Source organism: Larimichthys crocea, chromosome XIII (assembly GCF_000972845.2).
Source record: "Larimichthys crocea isolate SSNF chromosome XIII, L_crocea_2.0, whole genome shotgun sequence".
NCBI classification, from domain to species: Eukaryota; Metazoa; Chordata; class Actinopteri; family Sciaenidae; genus Larimichthys; species Larimichthys crocea.
In genome coordinates, this window is record NC_040023.1 from 36,031,935 (window position 1) to 36,056,771 (window position 24,837).

General features: G+C 44.5%; 1 protein-coding gene across 3 annotated transcripts in view; it reads right to left on the bottom strand.

Moving 5' to 3' along the window:
• The window catches only part of bbs9 (Bardet-Biedl syndrome 9), a 177,430-nt gene that overhangs the window by 40,947 nt on the left and 111,646 nt on the right, over window positions 1–24,837 (bottom strand). For all 3 annotated transcript variants that reach the window (XR_003463585.1, XM_027286875.1, XM_027286874.1), the window contains one exon: window positions 22,470–22,583. Coding sequence is in view for 2 of the 3 variants with exons in the window: in XM_027286875.1 (XP_027142676.1) it covers window positions 22,470–22,583 (114 nt within the window). In the remaining variant the exon portion in view is untranslated. The remainder of the gene's footprint in view (window positions 1–22,469; window positions 22,584–24,837) is intronic.

A 24,837-nucleotide genomic window follows, 5' to 3' on the forward strand; every position in this document is an offset into this window, starting at 1 on the left:
ATTATCACAAATGATGTTACAACTTCAGCAGTAAAAAACGAGTCATGCCGTCTCTCGTCTATCTCGGCCTCCATCTCTCCATCTTTTTCAGGATGAGCTGCTCAGTGTGTGTGTGTGTGTGTGTGTGTGTGTGTGTGTGTGTGAGTGAGGGGTTAAACCATGTTCTCATAGACAGGTCATGTCTGGGTCAATCTCTCTGGCTCCAGCACTTCCCTGCTTAACCCCTTCATATCCCCCCGCTGTCTCTCTCAAACACACACAAATAACCTTCGGCTACTGTCTGTCGCCACCAAATGTGTGTGTGTGTGTGTGTGTGTGTGTGCGTTTTGCTTGAACAGATCAGATTCAGTCCGCGAGTGTACACCTGTATTTTGCACGAATCGATCTATAGCTGATCGATTAAAGGATTTCCGTACAATAACTTCAAATGGCATCCATCTCTAGTTAGTGTGAAATGTAGAAGACAGACAGGTGTACCAACACAAACCAAACCAAAGTTTCCCATTTTCAAAACTCCATCCAAGATTTGGAAATCGGCTGCTAATTAGAAACGTATTTAGCAGCGCTGCTGGCAAAACTTTAACCCAGGAGACAATTAAGTTTGTAGGGAATTTTACTGGAAATGTTGCAGTTCATGACTGAAGCCTTAACCCACAGACCACCAGGACACTCCACTTATAATTCTTATCTTTAAAATGTTTCTCATCACCCTGCTGCATATTTAACCAATGATATCATTCATGCAGAGACAGCGGGTTAAAACAAACTGAGTCCTTCAGCCGCTCTGTAATTCTAAGAAGTGATTCTCTGATAGTTTATGGCAACAACTACAGACCGTATGGTGGGAATGATGAGAAATTTTGTTTACAGATTGCTAATACACGATTATGCATGTTAAATACCAAACAAATATGCTGTGATGCATGTCGAGCACAAACACACCCTAACGTACACTTCACCGTGTTAACGAAGTGTTAGCATGCAAGCTCCCTGCAGACATTCCAGTGGTTGGAGCAGATTGGCTGTGATTGATGGAGTCAGTCAGTACTGGTCCCACTGGGATGTTCCCAGTTAATTACTGTCTGTCGCCACACACATAACAGGCATTGTAGGCTTTGATGTGTACGTCCAATAGTGACAGGGTGCTCGAGGGGATGCGTACAAGTGTGTGTGTGTGTGTGTGTCTGCATTCCACCAAATTATTTGCATGCTTTGAAACGTGCATCTAAGAATGAGTTTTTAAAGAACATGTTTTTGTGTTTGTGTATAAACTACAGAATATATTTTAATGCTGTGTGTGTGTGTGTGTGTGCACGTACAAGTCTGCCAAAGATATTTATCTCCCTGTGTCTGTGTAGTGAGATATACTTGTCTGCTTTGAAGTGTGCATCCCTGCTGGAAGCCAACAACGAAAATTGCTTGCACCAAAAGTGACAAAGTATTCCAAGGAATATAAATGTGTGTGTGTGTGTGGTTGACCCATAAAAAACTCTGCAGGAATGCTCAGTTTGGTGATTTGACAAAGAACCACATGTATAATTATACCTCAGCTATCTCAACCTCAGTGATTCCAAAAATTTGTCTGAGCCACTTCCAGAGCAGCATGAACTGACATGGAATCTGTGAAATGAAACCCCCCCCCCCCAGGAGCACAAACTGAGTCTGGTTTGGGTGTTTGGGCGAACATCTTTCTTATGTTTGGTTTCTGTTGTGTTTTCACGCCCGAAGGGGCCATTTATCCACACATGGTAGAGACAAACAGAAAGGTTGTAAAACTACTGTGTTGTTCTGAGTTTGGTACGGAGGTTTTGTAGATGCAAAACAAATCACCAAAGAAGTAGGTATGTCTTAATCATGGTGGCCCTTTGGGGAAACACTGCACCTCAATGTGCATAATACCCACATCTCTAACGCAGAGGCTGGAACGTGGACGTGGAAGGGGGGGGAGCTGCAGCCACAACCACTGAGTTACTGTAGAAATCAACTCTTCTACCGCCACGCCAGCAGCTCTGTGAGGCTGAGCTGAATGTTAACGTGGGATGTTAACTGCTGATGTTCAGCATGCTACAAGTGCAGATGAAGCTTTGAGTCTGTTCCTGCTCCTGTTCCTGTCCGTGCTGCCCCCTCTCCAACAGACCACAGCATAAAAGATGGCTGAGGCCACCACAGAGTCATAGAAAGTCCTGAGGAGAGCCCTGCACACTCTGAAGGACCTCAGTCTCCTCAGCAGGTGGAGGCGACTCTGGCCCTTCTTGTAGAGAGCATGGGTGTTGTTGGTCCAGTCCAGTGTATTGCTGAGGTGAACACCCAGGAATTTGTAGCTGTCCACCACCTCTATGTCCGATCCCTGGATGTTTAACGGTGTGAAGTGGGATGGTTCCCTTCTGAAGTGAACGATCATCTCCTTTGTCTTGCTGGTGGAGCTGAAGCTGGCTGAACTCACTCCAGCTGACAAAGTCCCTGATGACCGTCCTGTATTCCAGATCGTTCCCCTCTGAAACACATCCAACCACGGTTGTGTCATCGAGGAATGTCTGGATGTGGCAGTGGGTGGTGTTGTGAGTAAAGTCTAAGGTGTAAAGGGTGAAGAGGAAGGGGGAGAGCACCGTACCCTGAGGGGCACCTGTGCTGCAGAGCACCACGTCAGACACACAGTCCTGGAGCCTCATATGATGTGGTCTGTTGGTGAGATAGTCTGTTGTCCATGCAGCCAGGTGTTGGTCAGCTCCCACGTTCTCCATCTTCACTCTGAGCAGTGAAGGCTGGATTGTGTTAAAGGCACTGGAGAAGTCAAAGAACATGACCCTCACAGCGTTCCCGCTGTCCTCCAGATGTAGCAGTGATCTGTGCAGCAGGTAGATCACTGCGTCGTCCACCCCGATCCCAGGCTGGTAAGCAAACTGCAGTGGGTCCAGCTGTGTGCCACCAGCGGACACAGGTGTCGCAGGATGATCTTCATCGGGTGAGAAGTCAAGGCAACAGGCCTGAAGTGGTTAGGCTCCTTGGGGCACGGTGTCTTTGGTACCGGGACCACACAGGAGGTCTTCCACAGGGCTGGGACTTCCTCCAGGCTCAGGCTCAGGTTGAACAAGTGCCTGACCACACCACAGAGCGGGTCAGCACAGTCCTTGAGCAGTCTTGGGCTGATGCCGTCCGGGGCCTTCCCTGCCTTGATCTTCTTTTGTCGCCAATACTACATTGGAAAGTTTGTGGTTGATAAATGTCTCAAAGTACGTGTTATTTTCCATTAAAATATATTTTAGTTTGGCATTATTACTACAGTTTTAACCTTACTCCAGAGATCTAAGTGTTTTTCCTGGGAGGCACGAGAAGCACTTCATCATGTAACTGTTGTCTTTCTTTTTTTTTTAGATTTCGGTATAAAAAGCGCCCAGGGATTGTGTCTGGAAGCTGCCTCTTGTTCTGGATTTGGCTCAGCCATCATCACATCGCGGTCAAAAGACAAGTGGTGCTTATTTTTTCTCTTCCAGGCAGCTGGCAGCTTGGCATCTGCTGCGGTGCTCCTCGTGCGCTCTCCCTCCACCTACACTCAGTCCTCACATTCACAGCAGAGTTGTGTTGAAGGTATAAATGGCAGCAATGTGGCAAAGTGAAAAAATAGATTACCGGATCAAAATTAAACTTGAGTAAAGAGCAGAAAGACGGTTTGTAAGAAGAAACCTGAGTAATTATTCAATTTCCTTCTTTTTATTTGAATGTCTGAATTCTCAGTATAATTCCCTCAAAAGCTCTCTCAATGGAACAAACACAGATGATCCATTCTATGTACTCTAAAAGTTATACGACTCTACACTCGTCACCGATAATTAAAAATGATAATTAAGGCTGAATTCTTGATTTACTAGAGAAAAATATTGATTACAGGACAGACTTTGGTCGTAGTAGTGATATATAACAGTATATAACAGTATGTATAACAGTTAGAGGTTGTTTCCATCCAAATGTTATATTGCCTGGTGCAAATTTGAACCCAAATTACAAATAAATTGGTGAATAAATAATGTTTCCATCCATAACTGTTATGCAAATATGAGAAGTTGGTTGGAACCAATTCTCCAGTTGGAAACCCAAAGAAGAGGGTCCAACAAGGTGATGGAATTAAAAGAGTGGCAGTTGAAACTCAACGCGATAAAAAACAATGAAAACATGATGAAGACATGAAAATTCATGTATTAACCCAGGGGTCTACAACCCATAGGGGGTCCTCAGATGCACTGCAGGAGGTCCCCCAATATTTGTCATAATATTTGATAATTTTCACCAAAGTAACGGTGAATGTGAGGGTGCAGATAATTGAGAAACTACAAACAGCGGAGGCATTTGAACTCCATTTGGATGAATCAGTGCACATGTCCAAAGATTTGGCCATTTCCCATCAGCCTTTTCTAATTTAATACTTCAAAACGTGCATTGGACAAACATGTTTATGGAAACAAAAAGTACGAGAAGCAGGGAGCTAAAGAGCTTTAATGTGAGAATCTGCTGATATGAAGTGATGCTGGCTGATGAAAAACAGGATCCAAACACAGAGCGGCACAGCCCGAGCCGTCTAACCAACTACATGTGAGTACATGTTTTTAGAAGGGAAGACCAATTTGACTGCGTAAACACTTTCTCCAAAACACACGGCGATAAACAGACTAACAGCGAGACATACGAACACCACAAACACACAAACACAGACGTATACACAAACGTCACGGCTTCCAAGACAACTCCTCGATACACACTCCAACACCCTTACACACACACAGACTTAGAAAACACACACACAGCAGCCTTACATCTTTCCAGACAGACATACAGTGCCATAAACATCGTCACATAGCTCGCTGCACCGCAAACGACGGAAAAATAGCTCAGTGTGTGTATGTGTGTGTGTATATATATATATATGTGTGTGTGTGTGTGTGTGTGTGTGTATCAGGGCCTCTATCTAAGGGAGTTTCCCTCCTAACTCCAAACCTCAGGATTCAACTAGCAGCACAGAGCTCAGTGTGTGTGTGGGAGACGGTCGTTTGTTAAGAGTCCATAAATGAGCTCATGCACACATATTAACTTGACACTGTCCGTATGCTGGATTTCTCTCTGGTCAAACACACACACACACACACAGACACACACACACTCGGTGGAGAGGTCAGGTTTGGCGTCCACTCCGGCAGTCTCTTCCTGTAGGCGGGGCCTGGATGTCTTTGTCCGCGTTAAACCCTCTTCCTCCTCTACCAGCCAGCGCAGCACCAGCTCAGCACATAGCAACACACCGCATGTGTGTGTGTCTGCGTGAGGGGGAGTGTGTGTCCACATACACACTTTTTTTGTATTATGTGTGTGTGTGTGGGTATGTTTTTACGTATGCACATGTAAGCGAGGCAGCAGAGGCTCGTTATTTGCACATTCCTGCTCTGACCAACAAGCATCAGTGTGTGCTAAAAAAAGAACGCATGGTTTGCAGTATGTATCTCCACTGACACGTCCATGTGTACATTGTGTGTGTTTGGGCGTAATGGCTGTTGGTTGTGGTAGAGAATGGTCAACTGCACGCAGCGGGGTGGCAAACACACAACCTACAGCATGTAGTTATCTGTAACAGAAGGAGCAGCATTTGCAGCCATAGGAGTGGTACTGTAGGCGGCAACAGTGGTATTCTGTCTAAAAGTAGTGGTACTGTTGTTGGATATACTGCTATTAGTCCCATAACGGCAACTATTAGCACGACCGCTTCATGGTATCGCATAAGTTGTGGCAGTAGTAGTGCCGGAAAAATGGTGGAATACTCCCTGTGGTGCCCCAAGCGAAGGAGTTCAAGTATCTCGGGAGTCTTGTTCATGAGCGATGGGAAAATGGAGCGTGAGATGGGCCGGCGGGTTGGTGCAGCGTCCGCAGTACTGCGGATGTCGAACAGGACCGTTGTGGGGAAGAGGGAGCTAAGCCGGAAGGTGCATCTACATTCCAACCCTTACCTATGGTCATGAGCTTTGGATAGTGCCCGAAAGAGATCATGGATACAAGATGAAATGAGCTTCCTCCTCTGCAGGGTGATGCTGCTCCTTCGCGTCAAAAGGAGCCAGCTGGAGTGGTTCGGGCATCTGATTCAGATGGGCGCCTTCGATTGAAAGCATTCCAGGCACGTCCAACTGGGAGGACGCAGAAGTCTGGGAACGCCTCGGGATCCCTTAGGTAGAGCTGGAATAAGTTGCTGGGAAGAAGGACGTCTGGAGCACCCTGTTCAACCGGGTAGAGGAACTACAGCCGTGCACCCTTAAAACCTGTGCCAAACACCTTCCTACACTCACGTGAACCTTAAATCTGTTTTACATTTCCATCACAGACAGTACTCTCAAATGAAGGTGGGGTTTTTACCGGGTGGGCTTTGTGGCTCACCCCCTTTCGCTTTTTCAGCAGTTGAGAAACAACAGACGAGACTTTTCATGGATCTTGAGAAGCTGCAGAAGTTATTAACTGACACACTGATAACTTAACGCCAACCTTCTCCTCACTGTCTCTTTTCTGCTGCTCTCACTCGGTATGTGGCAGTTTATTAGCCCTACAATGAGGACGCAGACTTTTTTGGGGGAGAAAAGGCTGCAGGCAGCAGGACAAAAAAACAGGAGAGTGTGGGAACTCCTACACCAGAGCACGAACGACTCTTTGGTCTGCAGTGTTTCAAGCTCCACCTCACCGTCCTGGATCAGTACCTCAGCAGAAGGGTAATGAAAAGCAGGACGGAACAGGGTGGTTCCATTGGTACCATTCCACGAGTTCTGACTTTGAACCGACCAGAACTGAAACAACCTGCGTGGTGGAAACAACGCTCCTCATCACAATAGCAGGAACAGCAGTACTGGTAGTAGATGCCACAGTACCACAGGTGCAACTGCAGCAGCAGTATTAGTATCATGTTAGGAGTAGTATGAGTATTAATAGTAGTAGTACCTGTCCTCCTGTTTGGCTGGGGCAGCAGTGAAGGTGTTGAGAGGCAACACACACACACACACACACACACACACGCTGTTGGCCGCTGGCCTGGCTCAGTCTGGAACTGACCAGGTCTCATTAATCGCTGGAATTAATTAAAGCCACAGGAACACACCGCTGCGCCCATTTGTTTTGGCACGTGTGTGTGTGTGTGTGTGTGTGTGTGTGTGTGTGTGTGCTGCTCTCAGTGCAGATGTGTTTGAGTGTGTGGTGAAGTTGGACAGTGTAGTTCAGGCCAGAAAGTGTGTGCGTGTGTGTGTGTGTGTGTGTGTGTGTTTGCAGAGTTTTAATTTTGTGAGTGTGTATGTTTACTCTGCGTGTGAGGGTGAGTGTCAAAGTGTGGGCAGAATGTGTGTGTGTGTGTGTGTGCATATGACTGCATGGAATTGTGTGTGTGTATTTGACGGTTTATATGTGTGTGTGTGTGTGTGTGTGTGTGTGTATGACCATTTGCTGAATAAATGAGGAATGTCCTGTCCAGGACTGTGAGCGCATATTAGATGAGTGTTAGAGGTGTGCCCTTTCAACGTGTGTGTGCGTGTGTGTGTGTGTGTGTGTGTGTGTGTGTGTGTGTGTACGTAAATGTCTCTCATTTCCATGGCCCAATATTTGCCATGGAGCGAAGCCCGGCCTTTAGCCTAATGAAGGAAACTAATCATGTCCTCTGTGATCACACACACACACACACACACACTGCTCTTATTACTGCACACACACACACACACACACACACACATAAGACTGCAGGGAGAAAAGAGGAAGAGATGGAAGGAGGGACGGAGGGCGTGAGAAGGGAAGAGAGAGACGATGGAGAGGAAAGGAGGCATTATGTACCCATAATGCTTCTGTCTGCGGTCTGAAGCCTGTACTTTGTTTTGAGCTGTTGCCAGCGCGGAGAGAACTGACCTGACTCTTTCTCCTGACACTGATCACTTCTCGCTCTGCTAGAGAAAACACTTAAGCTCTCAGAGGAACAGGTAATTTCCAGACCTCTAGAAAGTCTATATGTGAACTTTGGAAAACTGAAATCATTACCTCAGAGTCAGGCTCGAGGTTTGACATTATAGAGCTTTAACTTTTCCTTTGTGAACATAAGAAATGTTTCAAGTAAGCTCCCCTAAAGGATAATCAAGATTTATTAGAATGTGGATGCTATTTCTACTGATTACGGTGACACTGAACTCGCCGGAGTAAAGAATCAACATCGGCACAGTGAAGTCAGACAGGACGTGAAACACGAGCAGTCAGATGATCGAGCGGGTTCCAGGCCAAACGTTTATCGACTTAATCTAAATTAATTTCTGTGGAGGAAAAACTAGACGCGAGTGCACCTGAAATGCTGTAATACTCCCTCACCGTGCAGGAAAACTGTGTGCTCACGACTACAGTAAATACGGTAGATTTCAGAGATTCATTTCATGAGCATGATACTCTTATTACTGATATAAGGGATGGCTGAAACTACTAGCACGAGACCAGAGTAAGAATGTGATACTGACTGAGGTGTTTATATGAGACAGTTGGCATCCATCACATTAACGCACAGGTCTGCACTGAAACCAGCTGGATTTTTATTGTCGTTTGAAGGAGTCCGGAAACATTTTACTGGCTGATGATAGACGTTGGTGGATGTTTACCTGCAGCTCATCTCAACTTCCACCAGAATAATAGTGTCTTTTTCTTGACTTGGCGCTGACTAACTTTCCTTTAGGGATGCGCAAGGAATCCGATATTAATCAGGATCACACATTTCTGTTCAAAATGCGTGCTCTGCTCAAATCACTATCAAACCAGGCGCTTCCTGAACTAACCGTCGGGTGATGGAGATGTTTTGGCTTCACTTTTGGGGAGCTGGGAGAAGAAATAAACAACACCGAGCAGACGGACAAAACTATAATCAAACGTCTGGAGGAGAAGGCGAAGAGCTGCTCATCAAAGTGATGTTAAGCAAGAAGAAATCATGTTTAGACTTTGTTAGAACACAAATTTGAGCTTTCAAGGAGGAATAAAACGTGGTGCTTCGGTTTTAAAAGGTAATTATTATTATTAGTTTTAATTCCCGAGCTGTCAGTCTATTAGCAGGAGAGTCACCGCACACGGTGAGCTGGGACTGTGTGTGTGTGTCTGTGTGTGAAAAAGCATGTGTTCTCAGTCTCGGCTCAGTAGCTGCTGACCCGCAACGAGGCTCTCAGCATCGCACACACACACACACACACACACACACACACACACACACACACACACACACACGTGCACGAGAACACAGTAAGTTTTTATAGTTAGTGACAGCTGACGAATCCCCCCGCCCTGACCTCTGACCTCTGGCTCTGCCTTCTGTACCCCCCAGCTAATTGACATGTCTACTCTGATAAACTCTCTCTCCACACACACACACACGCACACACACACACACACATCCCCCTGAACACACACAACGACAAAAGCTACCCAAACATTACGATACAAACTTTCAGTGAAAGACTGTCTCAGGATTTATCATTCAGTTCAGCAGTGCACGCATGATTCCATACGTGGCATGCATGAGTTGGTATTTATATGCATTGTGTGCGTTTCTTCTGTTTTACACACATAACTCAGTGATTCGTCTATCAGGCTCTGACCACTGCCAAACTCCGATGACCCACACTCTGTACTGTGCCTGAACGCATCCTGTGTGGAAGTTGTGTCGTACAGTGCGACACATTATTGATTTAAAATACAAATTGGAATATAAATAGTCAGAAAGAAGCTGCACTGTTTTGGACAACATAATAGCAACATACTGACCAAGATGCCGCCAGACAAGAGTAAATCTGGGACGGACTTTCAGTCTCTGGAGAGAGCTTTGTGGAGTGGAAGGCTGGAAGACAGACGCAGACTAGACACAAACTAGTTTAGTGCAAAAATAAGGACAACCCTTTCTATATTTATAAACTTTTGTTTGTCTTCAGTCACAATTTCTGTATCCTGCCCCTCGTTCCTAAATTTAAGTTTCTAAGAGTCTAAAAGAGAGTGAACATGAAAGTGAGAGAGAGAGAGCGGACAAGGGAACACTGAGGGACGAGGAGGAGTGCAGTAGCAGCTCCGGTCCCACATGTGTTACCTATTGACTTTTGCATGGGACAAGGAGAGAGCGAGAAGGAGAGAGGCCTACACTTCCCAGGCCGCCTGTGGAAAAGTATACTCTACAATTCATTGCTTCCTTCTCGCCAAATTAAAGGTCCCTTGTTAAAAAAATGGGGGGCTGGAGGGGTGAGGGGATTCGAGGGGAATGGGGCAACAAAGGGGGGCTTTTATTACAGAGCAGGAACAGCCCCTGATCGTGCCTCATCTCTGTCTGCGCGATGAGAGCGCAGACTTTAAACTTTGTGATATGTGGTTTTTAGTTGGTAAGCATCATATCTTCTTTGCTGTTTTTTTTTTATTCCCCTTTTCTGTGCGTTTATTCGTAATTACATGTAATTTCAAGTTTCTTCCGAGCTTTCAAAGAGCGTGTGAGCGAGAAGGAACACCAACAGAAACAAATACTGGAGTAAAGAGCAACAGAAGAAGTGTGCGTCGGTTCCCAGTCACTCAAAATTAAAACTCGTGCTCGTGTAAAACATGCAGAACATTTATTTTACTAACAGAGCGGTTGATGTGGATTATTTGACTAAACAGGCCTGTCTTGTTCTGTGGTCGGAAAGTCAAATGAAGTCCAGCTAAACCTGTTCAAATGAAGCAGATTAGGAGAACCAACCTTGATGTTGGAACCCTTCAGCCTGACCGCGAACCATCACAAAGGTGGAATGCACGAGTCGGGCCTCTCAGCACTGTTATGTTGGAATACATTAGCCATAACCGCTAGCTGCACACACACAAGAGGTGAACCGGCGAGTCTCGACACTGTTATGTTGCAGTGCATTAGCCTAACCATTAGCTTTTATAGTGTGTGTGTGTATTAGATTAACTGTTCATGTATCAGGTCACTGCTGCCTGACAAACAGCTCCAACAAACGGAACCGTCGCTAGAATATTTAAAGCTTTATGTGAGGTTATTAAAGGTAGCTTTGATTATATTCCATTAACGTGTATGTAACGTATGTATGGTTGAATACTGGTTACCATAATACAAAGCCATGTGTTTAATACATTTTGGTCATTCTTTACTCCCACAAAAATATTTCTTCCTACTTGGTTTGCCTGTAAATGATTTGTTTTTAGTTTTAATAGTGTAAAAGGTCAGATTTTTTTGATTATTCATGCGCGTGTATCGATTCCAGCTTATTTTCACGTCATAAAAACATACTTTAATGTTGTAATAACTTCAGCTGTGCACTTGAAACCATTATCCTCAGAAGTCCTGGCTGATCAGGTAATAATAAGAACAAGTGCTGTCTGTAGTGCAGCCAAACTAACCGTGTGTCACACTGTCAACAAACTGGCTGTCTTGATATGTTAAAACTGCACTTACGATTTAATGTTGCCTTCCACGTTACATGAAATGTACACATACACCAGCTTTTATATTCAGCATTGTGCGCCAATATAAAGTAATGTCACGATATTTCAGGGTGTTTCTGCGATATTGCTGACAATATGACAAGGAACGTTTTACCGATGTTCAATGAGCATTTGAACACGGTTGCAGAAGTGGCATGTGCACTGTTCCCTTGTGCAGGAATACAATAAGGCTCAAATGTCTCAATATATCTACAATAATATTAGCTATCATCGTGTGCTTTGATTTAAGAGTGCAAGCTGTGCCACTGTGTTATTCTGACAGTCAAACATCCCACTCTTTTCACAGGATATTAAAACATCAAGTGCACAAAGTTATGGGGTCCAAACCCTTGTACAGCCGAAGTGATCCATGAAATGTATGAACCGAACTGGTAGCGACCATAAAGTACGTTAGATTAACGGTTATATCCTATAACATAGCTGCCGTGGCCTTAATGTGAAAAGCAGCAGGGGGTGTGAAGGCCGGTTCCTCCCCGCTGGAAGCTGCACTTCCTACTCGGGCCTCCCAGAGGAAGAGCGTTCATTCCTTCTGGAAGGTTCCCTCAGGAGTCGGAGTCTGAATGGACACTACCGCAAAAACACTGCCTCCTTACCACATGTTACATGACCTGAGGGGACACACACACACACACACACACATCTGGGTTTCCACCTCTGAAAGACTGTCTGGTTTGTTGATGGTTATCGTAGCCAGAATAGTTCCTGCCTCTCCCTTCTCTACCTCTCTATTCCTCCCCCTCTCTTCCCTAAATCTCGTTCCTTTTTCTCTCCCTCCCTCTGTCTCTCTCGGCCATAATTTACAGAACTTATCAACACGCCTTTGATTAATTAGATCGCTTTGATGAAACTCCCTGTTGCGTCACGCCGGCCTAATAAACACTTGATATATTTTTCCCATAGTGACAGCTGTTATTCTCGTTCAAATATTGCCACCCTGTGTTTAAAATACACACAAGAACATTTTCTACGCTGCTATTTGCTCCATCAAATCTTTCAAATCTCTCATTTTTAAAATTAAATGCTATTAAATCTAGATTTTCCCATCGCTCTACAGTTTAGTCCAGGGGTCCCCAAACTTTTTTCGGTGCGGGCCACATCAACTTGCCTTTCTGTGATGGGGGGCCGGGGTCAGTCTATAACCCGAAATGATATCAGTCCCACCAGGATTTCGTGGGCCTTTTTTTAAATAGTTGCGGCCTAAATGCCTGATGTTGTATGAGGTTTTCAAAAAAATTGCGGTGAAAGTTGCGGTGCTTTTTACATTTTTGTTGCGATTTTGTTGCGGGAAGACGTGAAAGTTGCGATAAATTGTGATTCGACAGTCGCGGAGAGGGCGCAGCGAGCACTAAGTCCACAGCCCCGGGAAGTAGTGAGGTCCGGGCACGAGGGTGCTGTAAAGCTCGCCCCCGAGCCTTTCCAAGCCGACCTAGAGCCGGTCGCAGCGCACCGCCGCGGAGGAAATGCGCCCAGCGGAGGCCAGCCAGCGCCGGGGAGAGCCGTCCCTGACCCACCGAGTCGAATTCCCCGGACAGACTGCACGGAAGTTGATCACAAGCAAAGTCACGTCGGAATATACGATAAGAATGCCAAGCTTAATCATTAAGTGTGGATATTTTATAATAGGAAAATGCAATTTTGAAAAATTGGGATCGCTAAGTGGGCCACTCCAATTGTTTAGGTGGGCCGGATGTGGCCCACGGGCAGTAGTTTGGAGACCCCTGGTTTAGTCTTTTGAGGGTCGAATGAGTGTGGAGTTTTGAAATTTTATTTTATAGTTTATCTGGGTGTCAGTAAAGAAATAGATCATAAATTCTTAATATAAACAATCACCTTGTTGAGATAAAACATCGCTCTTGCGTTGATGTGAATGAACTTTTCATGACGATTTTATCAGTTACGATCCCAATACCGACACATACCAGCTACTATAATCTCTATAACAGATATCAGGAAACAAACTGATTCTGATTTCTGCCTGTAGCCTGAGTAGTACTGCCCAATCACACTCAAGCAGATTTTGGTTTTGCAGTCCATGTGGACACATTGGCGACTAAACGACTATAATCGGACCATGATATAGCGTTCCTTGCATTAATATGCAGACATCTCTTTATCGAGATAAGCCAAAATGTGTCTTCCTTGTTATTCTTGCATATCAGGTTGCTAATTGGACTGTGGAGAAAGTTCATACATCCGTTATCCAGGATTCTGCTGGCGACATGAGAAGCACCGAAACATTGGCCGTTGCCCTCACAAGCTATCTACTTCTTCACTCTGTATAATATGTTCAGTGTGGGCATCGAGTGATATGAGTCAAATGTTGCTGCGACTATCCTAAGTGCTCGATGAATGTTTCTACTCTGTGATTTATAATGTTCAAGAGCACTATGAGATTTTCTTGACTTACTGCAAACTGACTGAGCCAAAGAGTCAAACATCTGGACAGCCTTGTCATATGTAATAATAGTATTGCCACATTAAGATTCCTCATGATGTTCTACAGTATTCCTGCTGCTAAATTTATCCAAGAAAAATTACAATGAGTGAGCAATTCCAACACAAGGTCAGTGACAGCACTTGACGGCTGCTGTAAGGCTTAAAAAAAAACCCTGAACTTTCCGTCACGGGGTGCCACAAGTCAGTCGAAAAAGAACGTTGTCCTCATCTCTATCTGTAATCACCACAAGCATTAGCCTCTGGTCAAGAATAGCCGATCAGATAATGCTGTCGCGGAGACATTAGTGGAACATTACACACACATTAAACAAGCCAAGCATCTCATCAGCGCTCCGTCAACACAGCCAAGGCCAACAAATAGCTCCGGAGATGGCGTGATAGCCATGCGGTGGGGATTTTGCTGGCACGCATGAGCTTTGGAGTTACAGTACGAGAGCAAATGTCGCTACCTAAAAATGTTGTTGACAAGCTACGAGCCAGATTAAAAGCAGTCAAGAGTTCAGAGTGACGGTGGGATGACCAGTGCTCACTTTCTTGTAGTGTTGGCTTGATGACACTGAAGTCATGTCCTCAGAATTATTACTGACTGTAACAACCTGCAGAGGTTTGATGGCTGATTCTGACTTTTAAACACTTTTCTTGGTCTGATTTTACATGAAATATCTTTAAATTTGACTGTTTAGGCAAAACAATATTTAGTATTTCCACCAGTATAAACTGGAAACAACGTGCAACATGATTGAAGGATGAAAGATTTGGAGAACACACAGATGGTGATGAGTTGGATTTGGTGAGAGCGCAAACTCGACAAGCTGTCGATGTCCAGTCGGTGGATGACAAACGTTCGGACACATGGAGCTCACGCTCGACACCCGGTTGGACCCGAGGAGGAGCACACACACACACACACACGTGACAAACTGGAAGAAGAGAAAAAAACGAGCGAGCCTGTTTTATTTTGAGCACACGCGTTTGACATGTTTGACTTGACGAGGGAACACGCGCTTGGAAACCAGCTGTAATTTGGAGAAGACACCGCACCAATTAAAATGCCATGTAACCCCCCCCGATGAGGCAAAAATACAAACTCTTGCGGCGCTCCAACATGCAACTAAATCTAAAAACATAGAATTTTTTCTCAGATTACCACACCCAACCACCTTCTGAATTGTGTGAGAAGAAAAGATTTCCTGTAAGCTCTGATACTGAAAAGTGGTGACGTTGGAGATGAAGCGGAGAAGAAACAGAGACGACTCCAAAAAAGCTTCAGCCAGTGAGCTGTGTTACTGGATGTACTGGTCGGATACGGGAACACCGTCAACCCTCATCTGCATTAAGCGAGAGAGAGAGGAAACAGAAGTGTTTAATAGAGGAACTGCTGTGTATCCTCTCAGGTTTGAACACACACACACGTCTGCAATGACCACACCTACATTATTACTATAAACACCATTAAACATTTACACACACACACTTCATTTCCAGCAAACACACCGCACACATACGACATTGAAGCGCAGTTTCACGAGCCACATATTTTACTTTCCATCTGCGAGGACACTTAGCCTCAGAAAGTGTGTGTGTGTGTGTGTGTCGATGGCCAAACAAGGGTTCATTTTCTGTCTGTGTTTTTATTCGTGGGGGGTGAGCTGGAAATAGAGAGACCTCTATCTGTCACACACATCAACACACACACACACACGTCCAGAACAGAGATCTATGGGTCAGAAATTCTGGCCAGGGCCCGGGAGAATCCTGTTCAGGATGAGGAAACCTGCCCGCTGTGTGTGTGTGTGTGTGTGTGTGTGCAGAAGCTGGATGTGAATAGCAGCCGCAGTATGTGACAGTAAGCTGATAGCTCTGTTTGCTGTGTTTCTGTAATCTGACAGACAGACTGACACAGCAGGACTGTGTAATTCAGCCGTGTTAGTACAAGTCTCCTCCAGTCGCCACTTTCATTACCTGTGCGCCCTTCACTGCGCCGCTGATAACACGACTCACCTGAGAGGAAGGGAAGGATGGAGCGGAGAGGTATGTCTGCACTTCTTTTTATGTGGATAAAAAGGAGGATGTGACTGTACACGTTATATAAATCAGAGCGAAGATGTAAGACTCGAACCTGACATGAAACTAATTACAACCAACTTCCTGAAATTAGACACCAATAGACTCAAAGCTGCCTGTGGGCAGACGGTATTCTGTATGATATTTACTACCTCATAATTTGACTTTTTGATTGCCAAAATATAACAAATTACCAAGATAGGGTTTCCTTTAAAAGGTGATTCTTGTCAGGCTGAACCTCTAAAACCATCAGCAGACATAAATAACCCTTTTCAGCCACATCAGAGTTTTACAGGAGCCGAGGACGCAGAGGCTGATTTTAGTGTGTGGAGTCTTTCATTAAAGTAAACCGATTATCATCGATTAATCTGACAATCGTTCGATTAATTAGCTCTGGTTGTAAACGTAAAGTGTCAGTACAAGGTGATGTCTTCTGGTTTGTTGGTTTCAGGCGACCAAGATATTCGAAAGACTTTAAAGTAAGAGAAAAACAAGCATCAGAATCCTCAAATTTGAGAAGCTGCAACCAGATTATGTGACATTTTTAGCAGTAGTTGAATTTCCAGAAAGAAATCGCCTTAAAACATAAGTGTGTTTTCCGTTCCAGCTCTGCGTGCTTCCTCTGTAACGTCCGTTAAGACGTCGGTCTTGTAACAGTGACAGACTCTTTGTTGTTGTTTTGTTATACGCACACATGCATTTCAATACTCCAGCTGTCCTTTTGATTAGACTTTACAGTTCCTAAAATGCAGACAGGAAAGCACAAAAAGGGATTTTTAGTTAGTAAAGGTACTTCTAAACACATTGAATACTGCCTGGTTTCCTTTCAGCTGTGCCGGCGGCTCCTTTAAGACGGACTCCAGGCTCTGACTCATGCTTCTCTTTACCTTTTTTTGGAGGTTGTTATAGATTCAGTCAATAATGGAGAACAGCTTTTATTCAGATTCATCACCTAATGGACAAAAGCTAAAGCTCATGCTAATACACAGAGGACATCACTAATGGGCGAAGGCTAAGAGCTAATGGTAACTGCTAATATGTGCAAGGTGCAATACTGACGGATGCTGACGCTAACATACACGAGAGGACCGAGGTCAATGCCGGTGGATGTGAAGCTGCATGAAGCTGGTACGTAATGAGACAAGTGACCGCAGACTGACCCTGGATCAGATGATTCCTCCAAAGACGAGTTCAAATTTAGCTCAGCAGTCTGCCTCTGACATTAGGAACATCTGTTTATATGTATTAGTATATATGTGCCACATTAGTTTGTATGAGCCTACACTTTCCTGGGTGTGTGTGTGTGTGTGTGTGTGTGTGTGTGTGCTCTGGAGGGTGTCTGTGATCCCAGGTGGGCTGTAGGGGAGGAGCAGAACAACAAAAAGGGATGCAGCACCAGGAAAGAGGAGAAGGAAGACACTCTCCCTTTCATCTCTCTTTCATCCCTTCTTTTCAAGCCAAGGGGAGAGAGACTCATCTCTCTCTCTCTCTCTCTGTATCCCACTCTCAGATGCCTTTTGATGCCTTTCAAGTCGACCAAATGTGCTTTCTGGCTGCCATGCACTCTAACAGAAAGGTCTGTGTGTGTGTGTGTGTGGTTTGCAAGGCGCCTAATTACTTTAAAGTCACAGACAGGTAGGCAGAAGGTTTATGTCTTTGTCTGATTTGTTCTACACCACCTTGTTCCATGTTTTTTTATGGGAGTTATGAGCTGCCCACAACATTTTGGCATTTTGCCACCATTAAACAGAAACAGACTACTGTACGTCTCTGGCCAGAGAGTCACGAATGCACCTTCGTGACCAACATGGATAGAGTTCCTCTGTCACGGTGCACTGGAACATGCAATTGTTCAACCAAATGTTTGTTTTTGGCTAATGCGGCATCAAAAGTGGCATAACTATCATCATTATCAAAATACAATGAGGATGTCGGAGCAGGATCTTCAGGCCGACTTCTCCTGCAGCCTTCGTTATTCGTTTTAATGGAGTCAGCCTGTCGGTGTAGGGGAGGTGATGCCAATGTGTCGGCCACCAAAAAAAAAAAAAGCTGGCTCAACTTCTGCTGCGACGGTTTTGCATGCAAGTGCACATTCCTGCTAGATTACTTTGTGAAAATGAAAGCCATATTCCCACTGTGATCTCGCCATCGTTTGGAGCAAAGATAAAATAGTCGCCGCATTTGTCGGTTGTAAAATCTTGACTATTGCAAACGCCTGTGCAGTGTCGTGGTGTCTTATAAACATTTAAACACTTTTCTGTGACTCCAGCTGTAATTTCTGGATCGTATTTTATTGTCTCACATCAAACCCGTTGTACTGGTTTAAGGCAGGGCTGTTTTTGGTCTGTATTCCTGCTTATGCAAGCTGTTACTTTAGTGTCTTGCTCAAGAGCACATGACATACTGGTAGGAGGAGGCAGGAGAAGAACCACCAACTCCCTGATTACTCAACTATGTAGGGAAGGTGAATTTAATGTAAAACATAAAAGCACAGACCGTGCTGCAGGGTAATTTGGAGTAAATTGAAGCAGATTATGATGATTTATGTGATGTTTACTGTTGCCTTCTACAGTAAGTCCAGCTATTAGACCGGGAAGCGTCCTCTCAGCTGAAGTGTCCTCGAGCAATACAGAGATGCTCCGGGTGTGAAAGGAGAATTTCACTACCGGCTTTAAACCACATTATTATATTCACAGGCTTCAAAAGTTACCGCCGTTTCTTGTTTTCTGTCTGAGGAGGACGAGCGGTGGCTGCAGGACAAGTCTGGACACGATGCTACCCCCCCTCTCAAAACCCCAACCCCAACCCGCCTCTGTCCGTCCCCCCTTCCTCTCGTTTTAAGAACAAACCACAGACTTGCTCTGGAGGTTTCCATGACAAACAATACTAATTAGGGATCATTTTCCTTTTGCTTTTTTAAATCATGTCTTGAGGGTGGAACAGAAGAGAAGTGTAAGAGAAAGAGACACAAGTGAAACATTATTAAATCGGATAAGTAAAGTGCTGCACCTTTGTATTTGTGTTTAACTTCAATGCTGGCACAAAGGTGACATGTGTAGAGTGTTACGGGCTCGCCCACCACCATGACACAACTGTGGAATAACACAACTTTTTCATTTCTGTGAGGTGAGGAGGAATACAGAACAAGAGACTCTATCTTTTCCTAACTTAACTTAGTTTTGAAGTCTAAACCTAACTTGTCTGCAACTGTTCCACATTTTTAACCGCGTTGCACGACCAAAACTAAAATGTGGACTCCCTGATGTCGTTAAATGACACGCAAAAGGCGCCACAGAAGTTAACGGGAAGGTTTAGGGGTCTCGCCTGTCACAAAATTGGACTTTAACATATGAATTTCACACAGTGTGAAAGTCATTTGTATGTTATTTGTACTCAGATCAAAGAGACCGAATGATATAAAACTGATGTTTCACAGTTGAATACAGTAATGATACCTGATTAAATAGATCAAATATCAAATTGTTTTTATCTGGAACATTTCAAACAACAGCTGATTTAATTTATGCATGGATGATTAACACATGTACAATCAATACAACAAATCAGATGCAGCGATCCACAATGTGCTGGCATTCAGCTGTGACTGAGTGAGTTTCACGTTCCAGTTGTCATATTAACGCAGACGGATCACCGAACATTTGCTCGACTGTGGCATTCAACAGGAAAAGACGATTTTCTTCCAAAGAAAATGACAGAAAAATCTTTTTTGGTGGCAGCAAGAGGGGGAAAGGAATGAAACGCCCCAAACTATGTAGATGAAAAACTGAAGAACGATGAAGAAAGATCCCGCTCATGACAGAAAACAACACGACTCACAGGAAATAAAACTTATTATTTGCTTTGGTCATTTATCAAGAACAAATACTGAATGTTTCCTGGTTTCTGTTTCCCATCACTGTGAACTGAAACTTTTTGATCTTTTTTATTGTTGGGGGGAAAAATAACTAACTAAATGAAAGTGAAATGAAAGTAAGTTTACTTTAAAATTAAGTAACAGGTAGTTTGATTTGTTTCACTCAAATCTGTCGTGAACTTCAGGACTTTCTACAGGTTTTATATTTCTGTGTGTGTGTGTGTGTGTGTGTGTTTCTCAGTTCAGAAAATACACACTGGCATATCTGACACTGGCAGTGTATGTGTGTGTATGAATGTATATGTATACGTGTGTATATCTAATGATCCCTGTGTCGCCCTCTCTGTGTCTCACACACCTCCCCTTCTCATTAGCGGTGACGCCTGAGTGGATTAACCACAAGTGTACACACACACACACACACACACACACACACACTAACAAAAGCAGAGCCCATCAAAGCGGATCTATCCGCCCCAGTTTAGGAAAGACAAACTGTCATAAAACACGGATTTGTCCACAATGCAAACCAGAAGCCCTTTTCTGGCAGGAAACTGGTGTGTGTGTGTGTGTGTGTGTGTGTGTGTGTGTGTGTGTGAGACTGGGCCAGGAAACAATTTGTGTTTGTTGAATGTGTGTGTAGGTCTTTGATATATTGTTGTAAGAAAGTAGTAAGTAAATCAGGTTAATAAGTAAATGGGATAACAGAAACAAGACGGGACAGGAGGGAAGAAAGTGAAAAACATCACGGTGTCAAGCCGCTTGATTGGGTTGATTTGGGAAATAAATAGAATCCTCTTCTGTCTCTATCAGACAGACAGTAAGAGGGAACGACCTCTGACCAGAACCAGATGCATGATGATGACACAAAAAAAAGAAAAACGAGTGAGAACGAGAGACCACAGGCTCGGAGTGGAGGATGAGAGCGTGGTCCAACTCTCCAAACAGGAAAAAAAAACAGTGAGTGTAGACCTGGCAACAGTAGGCCAGCGGCCAGCGGCGGACACACTCCCAGCTCTCCTCTCACCACACCGGAAGACATTGTCTGTAGCAATAACACAGTGTGATAACAAAGAGGATGTTGTACTGTGATTATGGCTATGACAACAAACAGAAGCAGACAGGACAGCAGGGAAAATGTCTCAAATAGTATCATGGATTATGAAGTGTAGTGACAGAACTAGGAACAAATAAGTGAAGCCTCTTATTCGTGGTTATTACAGGCTTGCTGTAAGACAGTGAAAGTAAATATAACCTGAGTTGTAAGTAAACACCTTTCCCATGCTTGTCTGGCCTCGGTACAGAGGCTGGCATGCTTACTCTAGTCACATTCTTCAGCTTCCTGGGGGTAAATCTATGTAATCTTTCCAGGGTTTTCTGGGTTCGCCATGAAGTATCTTCCCAGTTGGGAACACCCAGCATACCTCAACAGGGAAAGTGCCCGGGAGGCATCTTGACCAGACGCCCAAACCACATCTACTTTCAGTGTAATGGAGGAGTGAAAACACTCCGAGATGCAACCAGATGTCTGATGACCTCACTCCGTCTCTGAAGGTGACTTCTGGCACCCTGTGGAAGATGGCCTCGGACCATGGAGAGGCATCAAACACACACGGACAGAACAACATCATCAGCATAACGTAGAAACGCAATCCAAGAATCACCCCACTTTTAGATTGGGTCTTGAAACTCACAAACAAGTTTAATTAAGCCCACTACGACAAGAGCACACTCACTGTGGGTTAATACAGACCCTGCTAAACGGTTGGCTTCCCATATTCTTGCAGTAACTCCCACAAGATACCACAAGGCACAGGTGATCCTAGAAGGTGCAATTTGGCATATGTCCTAGGGAGGTTAAAGGACTGTGATAATCTGGTGACCCTTTTCGAAAAATAAGATACCACCTGACAGTCCATGGGCACTGTTTCCAACTACCTTTGAGTTTGTACCTTATGCTTGATCTTAGTGGTTCAGTAGGAACATAGGAACATTTTGAGTTGCTGCCATTTGGTGAACGCAAAGTCGGCTTGGATTTGGCGAGACGAGAAAGTGAGACTTCATCTGTATAGACAGAAGTCACAGCAACAAAAAGAGTGCAGGATAGTAGGGCGGGAGAAACTCTGTGAACATTAATGCTGCATCTGCAGAACCACATGTATTCTTTGATTTCATCTTTTGGCACCGACTAGAATCCAAACCATGCTGATTCTGCAGACCCCGAGCCAATGGCAGTCAACGTGGTATGTACAAATAACAGATGAGGGAGAGCACTATGCCGTGAGGGAAAATAGAGGTGGATTACAACGGTGTGACAGACAGTGAACAGATATCAGTGTCAGGGCTCTGGTCAGGATTTAGTGGCAAGCTGGGAGCAATGCTACGAATGTACCGCTGGAGTGATGTATTTTGACACGGGTCGGTTGGAAGTGTGACAAGGTGAAGCAGAACTGACAAACCAGAGCTGTCAGAGCTGGAGGATATTCAGCTCCAAATAAAGACACAAAGGAAGGGAAGAAAAGATGACAGTACAGTAGACGGTGAGGATTAATAGAGGAGTTTGTGCTCCTACCTTTCTTGACTTTCTTAGAGGGCTGTTTCTTCTTGATGAGTTTGGTCACTTCCTGTGGAAGTTCCAGCTCCTCCCCGTCACCGTCAGCGACCTCTGCAATGGGTTCAACACCTCCTGGATGACACGTATAGGGGATATGTCAGCCAGTTGGTATAAAAGCAAAAATTTTATAAGCTCTACAAATGTACACATCTGCTCGGTGTGACAACAGATGGCCAAGCTTCACTAAAAAGGAGGAAGAGCTTAATTTCCTGGCCAGGGGCCATCCTGAAGTTTTTCATTCCCCACCCAAAAAAAAAACAAGTTTTACTAACAGATTTGAAATGTCAAACTTGACTTAAACTCCTTAATACTTTTGTGTGTACAGTGAAGCTGTATGTATACTTTCTGAATCTGCATATTTGTAAGGTTTTGCATGACATATATTTTTAATCTGGCAGTGTGCAACTTTGAATTTATGACCACGTGGACATCTAGCTCTTATAGCTGCTTCTTCTAAGCCTGAACACCAGAGGTGTCTTGAAGTATGTTTCTTTGGGTTGATGAAAATCAGCTCTTCGACACGTCACTGCCTTATTTCCCAGCATTGACACAGCTCATCAGACACATTTTCTCTCACGGTATGAGCCACCCACACTGCTTCGTCACGACCCTCGACGCCAAAGGGTAACTCGTGCGATGCCCCAACGCGTTAATGTTCTGAAACGATTCCAGTTTGGTTTGGGTTTAAGCAACAAAACTACTTAGGTTCAGGAAAATATCATGATCTGTGGTATAATAAGTATGTTATGTGAGTAACACTTTAAATAAGTCAACGCTGACTTTTAGTTTCACACAGGACAAAAACGCCAAACATTTGTATTTAACACCCTGGGAATGAGAACAGGCTTTAACTGTTACAAGTTTGATTCTCGAGTCTGAACAACCATTAGGCTGATATTGCAAAATGCAAGCAGGTTTGGATGCAGCAAGAATACGATCAATTGTGTCAATTGTGTCAATTGTAAAGACATTTAAAGATCCGTAGAACTCGTATGTTGTATGTCTTGTTTATAATTCTCCATTATTATGGCCAATAAAGTTGTATAACTGTGTTGTAATTGTCTGTCTCTAATATGTAATGGACATTTGTTTTCCTGCTCTAAATGTAGTTTAATAAATCTAGAAGAAATGCAGCATGAAATAAGTGTTGAACATGTGGTTTGCAAGTGCGTGTGTGTGTGTGTGTGCTTGCATGTGTGTGTGGGTGCGATTGTGTGTGTGTGCGATTGTGTGTGGGTGTGTGGGTGTGATTGTATGTGTGTGACGAAATCCCTGCTAGAATCCCATGGATCAGTCCGGATTTAGGGAGCTCCTGAGGCCGATGAATTGGACGCCTTGTCTCTCCTGCGTCCCACCTCTCTGTCTCCTCCTCATCCCCCTTTCCTCATTCCTCTCCTCCCCTCTCTGTCTGTCTCCTCTTCATCCCCCTTCCTCTCCTCCCCTCTTTGTCTTCTCTTCCTCTTTCTCTTCTCCTCCCCTGTCTGCGTCTGCTCCTCATCCCCCTTTTCCATCCTCCGTGTCCTCTTCTTCCCCCCTTTCCCTTTTCATGCCCTCTCCCCTTCTCCAACTACTCCTCATCCACCTCTCCTCCTCTCACGTTCTTCTCTCCATCCCTTCTTCTTTCACCCTCCCTTTCTCCTAATTTCCTCTCCTCCTCGATGATTGTGTCCAGTTTCACGGTGCTTTCACTGAACATGCACTACACACATCGCACACTGTGTGGTGTGCGATGTGTATGTGTGTTTGTGCGTGTACGTGACTAAGGGTGCATGTGTGTGTCTGCCATCATGTCTACCTTAAGGTGTCTGAGAATGTGTGTGTGTGTGTGTCTCCATCTCCCCCACTGTGTCTACGCCTGTGTGTGTGTATGTGTGTGTGCACAGATTACCCTAAGCCCTCTCTAATATTTATCCTGGCCTTTTCTAAAGCCAATCTTGTTCTCTTTGGTGAGAGCACAGCCTGTGGCTTCACACACACACACACACACACACACACACACACACAGTTGTTTGAAATGGGATATGCTTCGCTCTTAATTGGGCAGGTGTTTTTCTAAGGCGAGTCGTTTTTTTTTACGCTGTCTTACAATTTCACGGGGGAATGTGTGGGTCAGTGTGTGTGTGTGTTTTAACCTCAGTCTTACATCAACATCAGGTAAGGAAATAGCCCACCTCTGGAGCAAGTTACTCTGAAACAAAATCACACACACACACATAGACCGTCTCTTACCGCTGACCTCTCACACATTCCTCCCTCTCCGTCTCTCTCTCTGTAAATAGTAGGTGTAGTACCGCCTGGTCGGAGCTGTGGTGTGTATCTGTGTTTC